Source organism: Corvus moneduloides, chromosome 10 (genome assembly GCF_009650955.1).
Source record: "Corvus moneduloides isolate bCorMon1 chromosome 10, bCorMon1.pri, whole genome shotgun sequence".
NCBI classification, from domain to species: domain Eukaryota; kingdom Metazoa; phylum Chordata; class Aves; order Passeriformes; family Corvidae; genus Corvus; species Corvus moneduloides.
Window position 1 is genome coordinate 6,177,324 of NC_045485.1, and position 15,391 is coordinate 6,192,714.

A 15,391-nucleotide genomic window follows, 5' to 3' on the forward strand; every position below is an offset into this window, starting at 1 on the left:
ATACAGAAATTTCATCAAACAAACAACTAAGTAGAATGCAGAAGACTGATTTTCTGAATACAAATTAAAATCTCCAGGTAGAACCAATTTGTGCTTCTAAATGAGGAACATTTGGGGTTTTTTTCAGCTTAAGAAAAAACTAATTTTTTACTTAAACTATTTCTAAAATTGTATAGAGGGAACACTGTTGGCCCACATCAGGAATCACCTGTAATAATAATGACAATGTACATGATTTCCAGGATTTGTTTTGTCTTTAGTACCCAGAAACCAACAAAACTGGGTAGCTTGAACAATGAAAATAAGGATCAGGAAAGGAGAAGGACAACTAGACAAAGAAGCTGGAGTTAGTGGCACTGAAATTAAACTCATTACAGGTCAATGCTAAGATGTGGCTTATTTCTTCATTTCTGTTTAATAATACATATACACAGAAAACTGCAGAGTGAAATGTGCCAACTTCTTTCAGGTGGCCTTCCAAAATACCAGTGTGAGAGAGAGGCAGAGAGAGAGAGAGAAAAACCCAGAAATGTAATCTTTTGGTCAACAACAAATGGAAGTTCACAATTTTAAATGTTAAATGTGTAAAAGTGATCTGATGTTTCAGGTTCCCTCTGCTCCTTAATCAACCTTCCCAACATTCCTTTGAAGTTATCATACTATTTCTGAACACTACAAAGGAAAGAGAGACATATTAAATTTGAAACAGGTTTTGGGTAAAAAAATAATTAGCCTGTTCATGTACGGGATTGGATCCCAATTTTTTTCTTTTTATTCTGACATGCCCCTTTTACTAATGAAATGGTGTGTACTGATGGGGTGGCCAAAGACCAAGACAAAAGAAAAGCAATTTTCAATGTCATGTATTTGGAAAATTGGGTGTTGGACTGCTGGGTGAGGTCACTTGTGCCCCAGGTGAATGTCCCCAACCCAGCTCACATTGGGGCAGTGCTACCCAGCTGACAAATGTTTTGTTCCCCATTACAAACACTGCATTTGTGAACCTTGGTGGTGGTTTCAGCAAAAATGGATGAATATTGGCCTGATCCAAAGCACAGTGGGGCTAAAGGAACAATGGCAGTGAATTAAACAGCCTTAGAATCAGGACTGGAAAACAAATAACTTCTCAATAATGACAATTTTGTAACACTGTAGACAGACAACGGAGGGAAACATGCACAGGTTTGCAGGGTCACTACATCCACTCTCATTCTAGGTTACCCACAGAACTTCTAATTTTTCAAGACTAAAAAGCATTCAAAATACTAAATAACATTGAGATGGTGCCCACAGGTGCCAATACAAAAGAACTGCCCATTTTTCCTGTTTCTTTGCAAGCTTAGAAAATACTTTGACTGTTTCTCCCCTAAAAGCATACTGAAATTAACCAAAAGTCACTTTTCTAAGCATTAAAAAATCACCTTAGAAACTCCTGATAGCTATGCTGCTTCCAGAATCCACCATCTCTTTTATCTTTCCTTTTAAAAACTTAAGTCTACAGAACAGAGTTAAGAAGATATTGGAACTAGCTAAATAATGGTTTAGACAAAGAAGGGGGAACCATCTGGTTTTGCAGCCATCCATTTCCACAATCACAGTGTCTCAGGTAGTAAAATGTAACTATGGCTCATTTATCTGTGTAGTAAAATGTAGGATCACTAATTTACAACGAGGTTGTAACAATAGTTTTCAATGAAAAAAAATGCACCAATTATCCTGAATAAAGCATGAAACAGCAAATATCAATGGTTAACTGGGTATCTTCCTTATCTACAATAGGGGTTACACAATTTACTGATTGCTAAACAAAATAAAGGAGTTTAATGTTGTTCTACCTCACAAGCAAGTGTTGTGTAAAGCATTAAAGTAGCTGTGCAATAAATTCCCATGTGTTAACAACTTGTGGTCTGTACAACAGTCAGTAGCCCAGTCATGTATATTTTTACAGGAAATGATACTCCAGCTTTCTTTCTTTGTGTTCCTCATGTGTAGAAAATAAAAGACAGATTGTATAGAAGCACACAGTCCAAGTTCAAATATACAGAATATATTCAGGACTACAAAAATACTCATGTTGCACTTTAAAACATTTAATATTTAATTTATTTGTGTCAGGTATTTATGACAGCCTATTTTAAATAAGCTCTTTTCACACCACTATCAGCACTTTACAGATGCCATGTTTTAAGAAATCAAGTACCAATGAACACCTATGTCATACTGCCACAATTACTGCAGTGTTCCAATGCACATATCTAACTTCAGGCAATAAAGGAATACTTCAGCAGTAAAGCCAGATTTTGACCAATGCAACCAATGCAACTGGGAATAAATAAAAATGCTTATTACACTTCTGCTGCACTGAAATCTGTATAATTTTGAGTTCACTTAGCATTGAAAATCATTAAAATGATAAACAGAATGTCTTCTGATACTAGACATAGTTACTTACTTTGGCATTTTCTTCTGTGTTTAGTTTATTACCCTTTAATAGAATAATCTTGAAAGGGTTGGAAATATCCCACACACTCTGAGAAAAGACACAAAGATACAAGTTCATTCTTCACCACTGTAACATTCTAACCTATTTCATAAGCTAAGCATTTTAAGAAAAAGTCACAAAAACAAACCAAAAAATGCATTTTAAAAAATATAAATTTGAAATCCTAAAAGATAAATTAGTTATCACAGCTACAAGAGGAGACAAAGTAAAAACTCAGCTGAGAGCGAGCTGGAGATGAGAACATACATCATGTACTACCTGCTGACAATTCAGAATAACCCTTCAAATTTGTTGTTCATTCTGAATAACTGCGGAGTGTGTAATAGAGCAAAGACCTGTCCACATTTCTTAGAGTGACAGTACACAGGCTATAGCTGTGCAGTAAGGCCACAGGTTTAGCAGTAAAGGAAGCACCAGGTTATAAGAAAGTCAGCTGTATATTATGGCAAAAGTTGCCATCAGCGCAGCAGCAATGCCATGCAGGATGTCTGGGCTAATACAAGAGATCCCAGCCACTCCTGCCCAAGGGAATGAAGCCAATGCACAGCAGTGGAGCTGGAGAATCCAGTTCTCTGCAGTAACTTCTCCAGCTGCTGCTGACGGATTATTCCTGCTCCTCTGGGTTGTGATTAAAAGTAGAATCCATAGCAATGGAAGAGGGGCGCAGGAAGGAGAAAAGGAGGATGGATGAGGTGAGGGAAGGTAAGAAGTTTCCAAAAAGCCTCAAGGTCTGATGTTTCTGAGGTAAATCTCCCAAGCAACAGGAGGCTCTGAGTTGACCCAGGTGACCTACACTGGAATATAGCGGTCACAGCACAAATCCCAGGCACTGTGATTTATATTCTACGAGTCATTGTTCCCTTTGGGTATCAGACATTCTCCCCATGAACTTACAGTTGTTGCTCTTGTTTTTTTTGGTGGCAGAGGAAGAGGAAGGTTGGAGGATTTTCGGTTTATGGCAGCTTCTATGGCAATCATCTCCTGCTCACACATCTTCTTTATGGTGCAACACTCCACCAGGGTCAGCTGGGGAAGAGTCCTGTTCATCACGCAGTTGCGGATATACTGAAAACCCACGGAAAACAGTTGTTACCAGCCAGCAGACTATTTCTACAGCAACTTTCAAACTAAAGAAACAAAGAATTCATTACAGAGATACAAAGGGAATGGTGCACATGTGTTTTACAATTGCAGAGGGCTGCAGACATGAGGAGGGAGGTGCTACTCTTCAGTAATGGGATGCGAGGAAGCGCCTCTGGCCAAGGCAGCAGAGAATTGTTACACCAAGTTCCAAAAAACTTCATGTACCTGGAACTGAATTAATGGGTGATCACCAAAGACATATTCTAGCCTTCCACTAACTTGCAGCACATAGTCAGCAGGATCAACTTCCTCATCTTCTTTTCCATGGATAGTCAAACGTTTTCGGATTGCCAGCTCATTCAGCTTGATGGGATTCATGTTAGGAGACACCTGAAAACTAAATACATCCTAACAAAACACAAACAGGAACATTGAAGGTCAAACTTGTCATAGTCAGACACACAAGGCTAAAATTGCAGCACACATAATAAAACAGGTAGAAAAAAATAACTGTTAAATCCAGACTATTTTAACAGTTAAAGTCTGTATCTTCAGGGCAATCAAAATAATAGACACCCTAAAAGCTGTAAGATGTTAATTCCCAAACTTTTATATTATCAGAAGTACATTTAAAAACATAGGTCTTTATTTGATTTAGCAGTGATTTAAAGACTAGAGCAATGTATTGATCTAGAAGGCTGTATTTTGGAACGCTGAATGAGAGAGACAATAAATCATGATATATTTCAAAGTATTTAGCAGTACTTAGATTGTTAATTTTCATCCTTCTGGCCACTAGCAAGTTATCCTCTTTCTAAGTATCACTGAACTCAGAAGAAAAAGCTTCAAGTAAGAAAGTAGAAGAAGCTGTGAATGTGATTTATGTAGAAAACCACCACCACACTGGGAGGAGAGCAGAAAACAGAGTAGCAGCCAACACTGTAGCATTCTGACCCAAACAGGAAAGACTGCATTTTTAAAGAAATGTTTAAATCAAAACCCTTAGAGGCTGTCAACCTATTTCCAAAGTATCTCTAATTTTAATGTGTTCTAAAAAGATAAAGGTAAGAAGTTAACTCTCTTTTGTAAATTAAAAAGAAGGTTTAAATTAATTTCAAGTTTCCTAAAGTAAAAGATCTTCTGTGAAATCCTTCATCTCCCTTCATCTACTGCATTATGCTTTGCACAGGTTTATTTGCAAAGGTTGATTCAGGAGGTCCTGTGGTTTTGTTGTTTTAAGTTTCACTATTTTTTATTTACACACCCAGTTCTGAAAATGTGAGCATCCTAAACCCAGTAGTTGACAAATGGGAAGTGTTGTCTGCTTACATTCTTTTGACTTGTGCTTTATTTATACAGACTGGTAAGAAGCCAAGCTGCCCCAACGGAACAAGTAAACTCTGCAGAGTGACGCTAAATTAATTCTGTATTTTCTCAGTTTCTGCCTGGTTCACAACAGCTTCCCCCTTTCAGAAAGCTGACGCAGTGTGAAGGCTTTCTTCTCCTGCCATAACTGGGAGTGAGTAGACAGGGAATAACACTTTTTCTTCCCAGGAAGCTGGTACTTTCTGACAGCTGCCTTGTTTCCCAGATGTAGAGCTTAACAGATGTGTCACAGAGATGGGGATCAGTCTCTCCCTGCTCCAGAGACAAACCATGTAGCCTCTTACAGCTCACCCACACCTTCTAGACAAAAAGTATTTTAATATTTCTTTCTCTCAATCTTGCAGCTGAAAGAATTGACAGAACAGTCCCCACACCTTCCTATTTAATTCTCCTGGGATGACTCCAATACTCAGTGCAAATATTAAAGTCTGGAACAGAGTTTGCTGCTCTAAAAAGCAGATCAGATTTGAACTGTTAATAGCACTGAAGGTCAGAGCTGGCAGCAGAAGCATTTGAAACATCTGAAATGTCAGCAGCCTAAGGTATTACAGTGGCAGGCAAATACATTCTGCACCAGCATGAACTTTTGCACTGCTTTTGTACTGTCAGCATATGCATATAGACACAGTATTTAATCAAGAGCTGACAAACACACAGAATCTCACTCCTGGACAACTACAAGTTCTCTGTTAAGCTGAAGAGGATTGGAAAAAGTTTTGTCATAAAACACCTATGCATCCAACATCAGCTGGTGTTACTGGTGCCCAAATTTAGCTTTCAGCTCTACATTTAGTGTTTCCAGAGGCAGATGTGTGTACCATTTTAAACCTTTAAAGTTTAAAAGGATAGTACTAGAAATAATTCAGCTTTGTAACTAAAATCATCTGAATCATTAGAAAATCAACATCTTGCACCTGGGTCAAAATGACACCAAAATCTAGCCTGATGTATTTACACACTGGTAAGATTTTTAAGGTTTCCAATGCTGATCATTCATGGTTATCCAAAAGAACAGAGTGCAAAAAATGGTAATGGGAATACTGGACTCAAGCAAGAGTCACAGCAACTTCAACATCATAAAAACTCATGCTAAAATATTTCAGGATTTCCTGGTAGAAACTAAAGGGGGTTTTATTTTAAAAATAAACTATGGTTTTGCTAGCCTAAAACAAAAAGCTAAATCTCAGTGTTTTAGTTTTCTACTTGCATTTCTAGTTAAGGGAATACTAATTCTTCCTTTTTAGAATTTATTTCTCAATCTTATTAGCAGATCAACCCCAAAGATGCTCAGTGAGTCACTTACAGAGAAGTGTGTTGAATATGGTGCCTCCCAATTACCAGCAATCTCTGATGAACTGAGCTTAAAACTGAATGTAAGTGAAGCAACACAGGAACAGTTGGCAAAAAAAAGTCCTGACAACTTTGAACCATGTTTTACATTTAAACAAACGTGAAATAATATAGAAGATACAAGTTGTACATTTTGCCTTTAGAAGTTGAACTGTAATTAGACTTTAGAAGCTCCATTCTGAACCATAGGCTCACATCCTCACTTTCTTTCAAGAGTCAAGTATCCTGGTGAAAGACTTTACTTTTTAAAGCTAACACCATAATGTAAGTATTCTATGTCACTTATATCCTTGAGCAATCCCATGTTAATTCAGTCCTGGATCAAGAACAGCTCATGAAACATGAGGAGCAACCATTCCTACCTGACAGTTATCAAAATGAACAGCCACTACAAGGTTTCCACTATAGAGTTTATCTTGGAAGCTCTCTGGGATTACAGGCTCTTGCTCTGGTGGGTAAGTGTGCTTCAACCAGTCCATCCAGGAGAGACCCACAAGTGACTGAATCTTTTCCTCACTGATTCTCCGCATTTTAGCTCGGAAGTCGTTCACTTCAGGATCTTGTAAGGCATCGAACTCATGGAGACCTGAAAGAATTCAAGGAAGCAAAAGGATACACGGGGCCCACATATCCCATTCAAATCGTTACTGTCTTTAAGTTAAGGTGACATAGGTGGTTTCCTTCAGCCATCCCATCCAAAATGGGTACTCAAAGTTGAGTTGGGTTCTACATTGTCCTGTACATCAGTGGACTTCCAAAGTTCCTTACACAATTCCCATGCAACCTGACATGAGTGTTTATTTTAAACACTAAGAACCAATGTATCTCTTAGTTACTATGAGGCAGAAAATCCAACCTTACCCTGATTTCAAGGTAGTTTGGAAAGTTTTAAGTCTCTCCTCACAAGAGCAAATTAAAGAAAAGCACAATAAATGCATCATAAAGACCACAGAGCAGAAGTGCTTGCAAGCTATGGGGGTTTTTAATCCCCCAGAAAGATGACATCGTCCCTTTTGTATTTAAAAGTCAAAAAAGAAAATCATCTACTCAAATCAAAATGACATGACTGAAATTTCTACCAATACAAGACCAGTAGTTACTTTTCCAAAACATGTAATGAAAGAATACACAGGGCAAGTCCTGCCTGACCAACCTGGTGGCCTTCTACGATTGAGAGGCTACATCAGTGGACAAAGGAATGGCTGTGGATGCCACCTACGTGGACTTCTGTAAGGCCTTATAATGTCCTTCTCCCTAAATTGGAAAGAGATGTTTTTGATGGTGGACTGTCCAATGGATGTGAAATTGGTTGGATGGTCACATCCAGAGGGTCATGGTCAATGTCTGAGAGTCCCAATGGACACGAGTGACAAGCAGTGTCCCTCAGGGTGCATTGGGACCAGTATTATTTAATAGCTTCATTAATGACAGACAGAGGGAGTGGGGGCCCCCTCAGCAGATTTGCAGACGACACCAAGCTGAGTGGTGTGGTGACACACCCAAAGGATGGGATGCCATCCAGAGGGACCTGGACAAGCTCAAGAAGTGGGCACGTGGGAATCCCACTGAGGTTCAACAAGACCAAATGCAAGGTCCTGCACCTGGGTCAGGGCAACCTCCAGTATCACCACAGGCTGGGGGATGAGCAGATGGGCAGCAGCCCTGCCCAGAAGGATTTGGGGGGGCTGGTGGATGAGCTGGACATGACCTGGCCATGAGCACTCAGAGCCCAGAAAGCCAAACGTGTCCTGGGCTGCATCACAAACAGTGAAGGCAGGTGGGCAAGGGAGAGGATTCTGTCCCTCTGTTCTGCTCTGGTGAGACCCCATCTGCAGTGCTGCACCCAGCTCTGGGGTCCCCAACATAAAGGGGGCATGGACCTTCTGGAGAGAGCCCAGAGGAGGCCACAGAGAGGCTCAGAGGGCTGGAGCATCTCTGCAATAGAGACAGGCTGAGAGAGGTAGGGTTGTTCAGCCTGAAGAAAAGCAAGCTCTAGGGAGTTTTTAAATTAAGAGGATAGGTTTAGATTAGATGTAAGGAAGAAATTTTTTACAAGGAGGGTGGTGAGGCACTGGCACCAATTGCCTAGAGAGGTGGTGGATGCCCCATCCTGGACATGTTCAAGGTCAGATTGGACAGGGCTCTGAGCAACCTGATCTAGTTAAATATGTCCCAGCCCACGGCAGGGGGGGTGGAACGAGATGACCTTTAAAAGGTCCCTTTCAACCCAAACCATCCCATGTTTCTATGATACAATGGAAAGCTGTGACTTTTTGGTACTTCAGGATGTGTAGGGCCTGCAATTGTCTTTATCTTTACTCCTGAACTTTGAAGGACATTGTCCAAATCACACAAGCACCTCTTGAGAATAAAGCACTAAGTTTAGAAGCTCAGACAGGAACACATTTTTTTTTCCTGCTAAGGTACAGAACAGGGGCTGCATAAGGCAGGGTCTCACACAGCTCTAATAAGCCAAATATTCAATCACAGAATGTGAATCTCTCTGAGTCTGTCAGAATCTGTCTGAATGGTTAACTGACAACTGTTCCCATTGTCAGCTCTAACAAATAGGCAGACAGTGTACTGCTGAAATCTAAACAAAACCTGCAGTCTTTATAAGAGACCTAACAATGGCTCATTGTTTTAAAACAAGAGATATGACCTCATATGACCCTGTCAATTTTGATTGTATAACCAAGCAGAGTAGATTTAAAAGCTGAAAATTCTGAAATAACATCAAGAATAAGTTACTGTGAAACCTTTAAAAATAGCTTTTCATTGTTTGATGAAAATTAGTGTCACAATTGAGAGTAAAAACAAGAATCATTGTTAATCAACTCAGACACCTCGTATAATAAAATCACAATAATTTCTAGTTCCTTTTGAGTATCCAGTTTGCTGGTAGGTTATTTCTGGTAACACTGTTCAAGGATTATGCTTTTCTTCACTTAGTAATAACAATAATATATATTTTCTCCTCATCTACAAAATAAAATTTGCTCTTGATTGATGTAGTAATACAATACAATGATGAAATGCAATACAGAAAGTAGCTTTAAACAGCTTTCATGTGTTTCATCTTGAGTATTTCAATTCTTTACAACTATATCAATATTTGTTTGACAAAGGGAAATATTGAATTTTTAATACTTTTTTTTTTTTTTAAATCTACTACCTGCCCAATTAAGACCCTCATACACAACAAAGTTTAACCTCATTTCTAAAAGAAATCAAATGGAATTACCTTTGCCTATAAGGACACCTATTTTGGAATCCAACTTTTCTCCTGGATCACAGTTCCTTGTCACTAGTTTAAGGACAGGGAGAAAGGGTCTAACATCACAAAGCCTCCGTGTTTCATCCTCTAATTCTTCATGTACGGCAGTCTGATTCACACATGAGAACATGTAAGAGTCAATCTCCATAAGGAGATGAAAGAGTGGATAGGAATGTGCCTGCTTCCATAACAGCTGCAATGAAAATAAAGAAATAAATGAAAAAAACACCAGAAAACAGGGACATATCTTAAGGCACTGAAGGTAACATTCATTTCCATTTATGTTCCCAAAAAATATTAAAGAAACATGTTTGCTAACTTGGAGAATTTTTATCACTATATATCATTATATGTTTACTTTGACTCGCTTTCAGTCTCTATCTTGAGTGATTTCCAGGACAGACCTCTGTAGTTAGGATCAGCATTCCTTTTCTTTGGAAAACAGCTGAATATCAATAGTACCTGTTTATGGCATGTTAAGTTTCCATGTGCCACAAGCATCGAGAAAACCAGACAGCTTAGTTCAAGTCCCTTACTGCTGCTATTTACACATTTGTTTTTAAATTCTTTATCACTTGAAATCACTTATTATATTAGGAGTAGGTTAGTCTGTGTTGTAATTCATTCACTACTTAACTCCTCAGTAATTTTTCCAAATGTCCTCACATGGCCATTATCTGATCAAAGGTCAGTAGATTGTTTTTTAGTGTCTGTGGTCACTTCCTTATATTCTCCCCTTCCTTTGATTTGGATATTCCCTCACATTTTAAGTGATGATCCAATTTGTACAAAACCTTTAAGAAGTGGCAGTCACAGTTTTTAAAGCAATTCTCTTTGGTGTCAGTCAACAGAAGCAAGAGCCCAATCTGTGACTTCTGTACTAAAAATCTAATCAGACACACTAATCAGAGAAATGTTAGATCAGCAAACAATGGATTACTGATGTGTTAGAAAAAGGTTTAGAGCAGCAATACAGTGTTATTATAGAACTATTAGAATAATCTCTGCTGAACTGTAACTATCAGCAAGAAGCCACTTTCCACACCTTGCCATCTGCCCAAACCCAGGGCTACCCCCACATACACACACTTCTTTATCAGTCAGTCTGCTGTGCACGTGCCTTCAGTACCTTATTTTTATGCCTGCTAAAATTCATTACTTGATTTGCCAGAGGGCATGTCAAAATCAGAAACAGCCCTCATTCCAAACTTAAGTTAACTGCCCATTTGGTATTACCTGTTTAATCTGAGATATGGTGGCATCTCGAGGGACATCCAGGTTGATGTAGATTCCAGTGGGCAACAGGAAGTCCACAGATACTGAGCCATCAGCACCAATCTGTGAATCCACTGCCCAGATGTCAAGGCTGTCTGTCACGGCAGGAGGCATTATGGAATCTCAATAATATCATAACCACATGGCCTTAGGGGAAAAAAAACCCTAAAATTCAGTATACTTAACCTTCTATAATTAGACACACATTTTAAAGTCCTTGGAAAGTTTACATAAGCCTGCTTTGAGCAGCTCAGCTTACAACTCTGGGGTCTCAAATGCCAGTATTGCAAACACATAAGCATAGTTCTTACTCATGAATGTCATTTAATATAATAAAAGTATTTACCTGGCAAAGGGCTATTGTTGAGATGTTTATATCATTAAAACTAAGTAATAAGAGAAAAAACTAATTAGCGGTTAGCTGCAACAAAGTTCGAAATTAATTTCAAGTTTTCTCTAAACCTTTTCCAGTGTAAAACACAACCAAAGTAAACTTCTTGGATGAAGCATGGCAATATTTCATATGAAAACTCATTATCAGTTTCATTATTTTATTTTTTGCAAATTTCCTGTTAGTTGTCCACAAATGTGGCCAGTGACATATTGAACTTGAAAGTCTGTATTAACAGCAGGAAAAATTTCTTCAACTCTACTAGAAAGTGACATTTTCCTCTAAAGACACTAACCTCAATTTGTTTTCACCCTTAGAGAATGACCATCCTCTATGAACTCCACCCACTGCAGGGTAGGAGGAAACCCTATCTGTGATCTCCTTCAGCTCACTACACTGGCTTCCTGACTGCTTGTCCTCTGTGTTTCAGGACATTTTTATTTATTCTTAATGCTACCACCAGTTTTTCTAACCTTCCAAGTCATCTTTTTTGATTACCACTCTCTAAAGCTGAATTTTCCCTTCAGCCACAGCTCACGTAATCATGTACCTTCCTCCTCATCCAGACAATGCTCTTCAGCTGACAAAGGGATGGCATTGTAAAACACTATTGTAAAGCACTTTAGTAGACAAGTTACCCCTACATCTTCCAAATTATTGTTGGCCAGCATGAGGTGTGGGAAATCACCATTTGTAACAGTATGTCAGAATGTGCAACTCCACTTACAGCTTTCCAATATTTTAATTGGGAATTCCCTTCCCTACAATGGATAATAGATGGTGCCAGCAGCACACAAATCAACTTGCCAGTTCAAAGCTGCCTCAGGTATTTGACAACACACTCCAGTCCCACCTCCAACTGCCACATAAATACACTGAATAACAAGACCGAAATCATTCCAACACCTTTCCATTTGGCCTTAGCAAAGCTTCGAGGACCAGCACAAGCTGCCAACACATCTTGTAACTGCAATAATACATGGATCACTTCATATTTTGTTTGTTCTAAATAAAAATATAGCAGAGTTTTCATTAATGCTAAATAAAACACCTCTAAATTTCAGAAAGCGTAAATACATAAGGAAATGTATTTTTCCTCAATAGAAGCAACAGTTAGGGAGCTCCTACCATCATCACTACCAAATAATAGTTTTACCACCATTCTGTCCATGTTTTCCTCCAAGAAAGTCCGCTACACCGACCAGATTGAATTAAAAAAAAAAGACTAGGAGATGGGGGTGTGGTACAAGTAACAAATCAGATATGAAGGTATTTCATATGAATTACCACAGTTTACAAATCCATCCATTCATTGTTGGATGTGAGAAGTTTAGCATGGGGTGTGAGCTCTAAGCTGTCTAAAGGAAAGAAATAAAATGTTACCCCATCATTACACCCAGTACAGACTACATTACTGGAATAACACAACATCTACCCAAAAAACAACTCTAGACAAAATGTGTAATTCCTCATCACCAATCAGTATATTTTCAATGAGCTACTATTTTAATGGGATACTATTCATTTGCCTCCATCCAGTTACTTGTACACATAAAATCCTGGTTGCAACTCTGTTGTAACTGAAATTAGTAATCAGCAAAAAATAATAATACTATACATCTTTCATACTTGGATGCATACACGTTTTCAGTTATTTTGTGTGGTCATGAAGGTAAAATAAAGAGGTATTTCCATTAGAAAGCATTACTTGGACAGGTACAGCAGCAAGGAAATCTGTTTTATGTAGTTATTCTGTATACAGTTCATTCCTGCTTTAATTCAGCATGTCTTTTCTATTTTCATCCTCTTTCAGATGTTTTTCACAGTTGCAGTTGTTGAAACCACTTTAGTGCATCAATAAGAGTTTAAAATATTCAAAGAAACAAGACTTAAAAATGCTGCTCCAGACACCACAACACAGAGAGTCATAAAGTTCTTGTAAGATACTTGTTTATAATTATAGATTTCCAACACAGACACCAGAATCTTTTAAAATTCCATTTGCATTTTCAATTTAAAAGGGAAGAGAAGCCAATCTGAGCATGCTGAGAAGCTATTCTTGCTTTCAGGCACTTACTTAATATTTCCTTCCTCAAGGAAGCAGGTCAGTGTGTTTTGCAGCCAGCACCCTGTTTCTGCCCCAAGAGCTGACATCACAGGGGCCAAGACAGAACCAGTTTTTATCCTGAGAAACACAAGATGGCCAACCCACAGCAGCTCTGGAGATGAGTCACGGCCCCAAACTGTGACATGTGTGGTGGCACTGGTGACTAACTAACAGTATCACATCTAGGAACTGAAACAAAGGCAAAAAGCCATCTGGATTGGGAGCAACAACACCAGAGACATTTTAAACAACTTCCAGCTAAAGGAAAAAAACCAACAATTAAAATAATAATAAAGAGCTATTTCAGGCTGTTAACCTCATAGCTATTCCTGCCCACTGTCACAGTAACAACAACTTCACATACAAAAGAAGGAAGTAATTAAACCAGCACTTAACCTTGGCTACTCAAATGTCTAATCAATGACTTTGAATTTCACAGGAGCAAAGCCCAGTACAAAATGCTTTTCTAAGTTACAGGTAGTATTGACAGACAGCATTCAAACCTTCCCATGTAAAGTGTAAATTTTCTCTAAGCTTTAACCTGCAAATTTCAGATTCATATATATGTGTGTGCCCACACACTCACTCACTTAATCAATTTGTATTTTAATATATCAGCAGTTCTGCCAGAGCTGCTTATACTAATGGAAAGAAGTCAAACACAGATGAGTAAAACATCTGCATAACAAGAAATTTTAACACTCATCTTGGTATTTATTTATATAACGTACACAAAGAAGAAGCCCTAGAAAAAGATTTCTCAATTGGGTGCTGCTGTTTTGGTTTTTAAAGGACTTGCCATCTCTAGGCAGACAAAAGAATTTGCTCTGGTGCTAATAGCCTTATTCCTGAAGCCAAAAGACCTTACAGATTTCTCCTCACTTCCCAACAAAAGTACATCTCATCATTTAACCAACAAGACCACTGGGAAAGGAAAAAAGGAAAAAACAAAGACAAAAAAGGGCTACCAGAAGCAGGCTGCTTCTTCCTTGATTTCTAAAATAGTTTAAGGACAGATGACAGTCAAAAGTAAGCAACACATTTTTATGTGAATTACAGCCATTCATGTTTTCCCCCTAACCAAAACAGAACTAGAATCATACATCCTGGGCTATACAGAGTAGGTATAAAACTAGCTTGGAAAAAAAAATGTAGGCAACACTTCCACAGCAAGTGTTGGCCACCAGCAGAACCACTGGAACAGTTAACAAAACCCAGGCATTCAGAACATTCCCAGGCTTATTCTTTAGACTAAAGGATCAGTAGGATTTCAGAAGCTGTGGTTACAAATTGGAGCTGTGTTCTCTTACTAAACCACCCACCCATTTTCCGGAGGGCAGGCAAGACTATCTTGTGTCAAGCTCAAATCCATGGTGACTACTTCAGGACGTCACTGAGAGCCCAGGACCACCCAGCTGCAAAGGCTTCACTCCACTGTGGAAAGAGCTGGTGAAATCAGTTTTACCCCTGTTGGGTAGTTAACTGGCATATGTACAGGAATTAAATCCAGGAGGTGCAAAGATCTGACGTGAAACAGTACCGACCAAGAAGATACAAAGGGTAAGCATGAGAGAGAGTTTGTAAGGTTATCCTGAAATTAAGAGCTGCCCAAGAATATGCTCAGAGAGAGCCTGTCTGGAGCACTGCAAAAAATGAGACATGGAGTAACAATGCAATGAACTCTCCTTTGAAAATAATTGATATCAGCAAAAGACTTAGACATTAAAAAAAGACCAAATCCACTTGAATTGTCATCAACACTAAGCATTTATCTGCATCAGATAAGTTCTTCTAAAACCAACTTTTTGAAGAATGCAGCAATTATGAAAACTCATGCTGTCATTAAATCCTTTACTTGTGAACTCACCACAAATCCCCTATCACTCATCCTTTGAGGTCTGTTTCTGTTGTTAAAAGAACATCTACGTAAAATCCAATGCAACATTCAGTGTTTTATCTTGAACTATAATCCAGAAGAATACTAATAAAACACAAGTAAAAGTAGCTGCAAAGAAGGTG

At 38.6% G+C, this 15,391-nt stretch overlaps 1 protein-coding gene across 1 annotated transcript in view; it reads right to left on the reverse strand.

Moving 5' to 3' along the window:
• The window catches only part of PIK3CB (phosphatidylinositol-4,5-bisphosphate 3-kinase catalytic subunit beta), a 56,480-nt gene that overhangs the window by 26,049 nt on the left and 15,040 nt on the right, over window positions 1–15,391 (reverse strand). Inside the window, 6 exon segments of the mRNA XM_032119254.1 lie at window positions 2,453–2,530; window positions 3,398–3,568; window positions 3,812–3,994; window positions 6,685–6,908; window positions 9,567–9,792; window positions 10,836–11,021. Coding sequence (XP_031975145.1) covers window positions 2,453–2,530; window positions 3,398–3,568; window positions 3,812–3,994; window positions 6,685–6,908; window positions 9,567–9,792; window positions 10,836–10,988 — 1,035 coding nt within the window. The 5' untranslated portion in view covers window positions 10,989–11,021.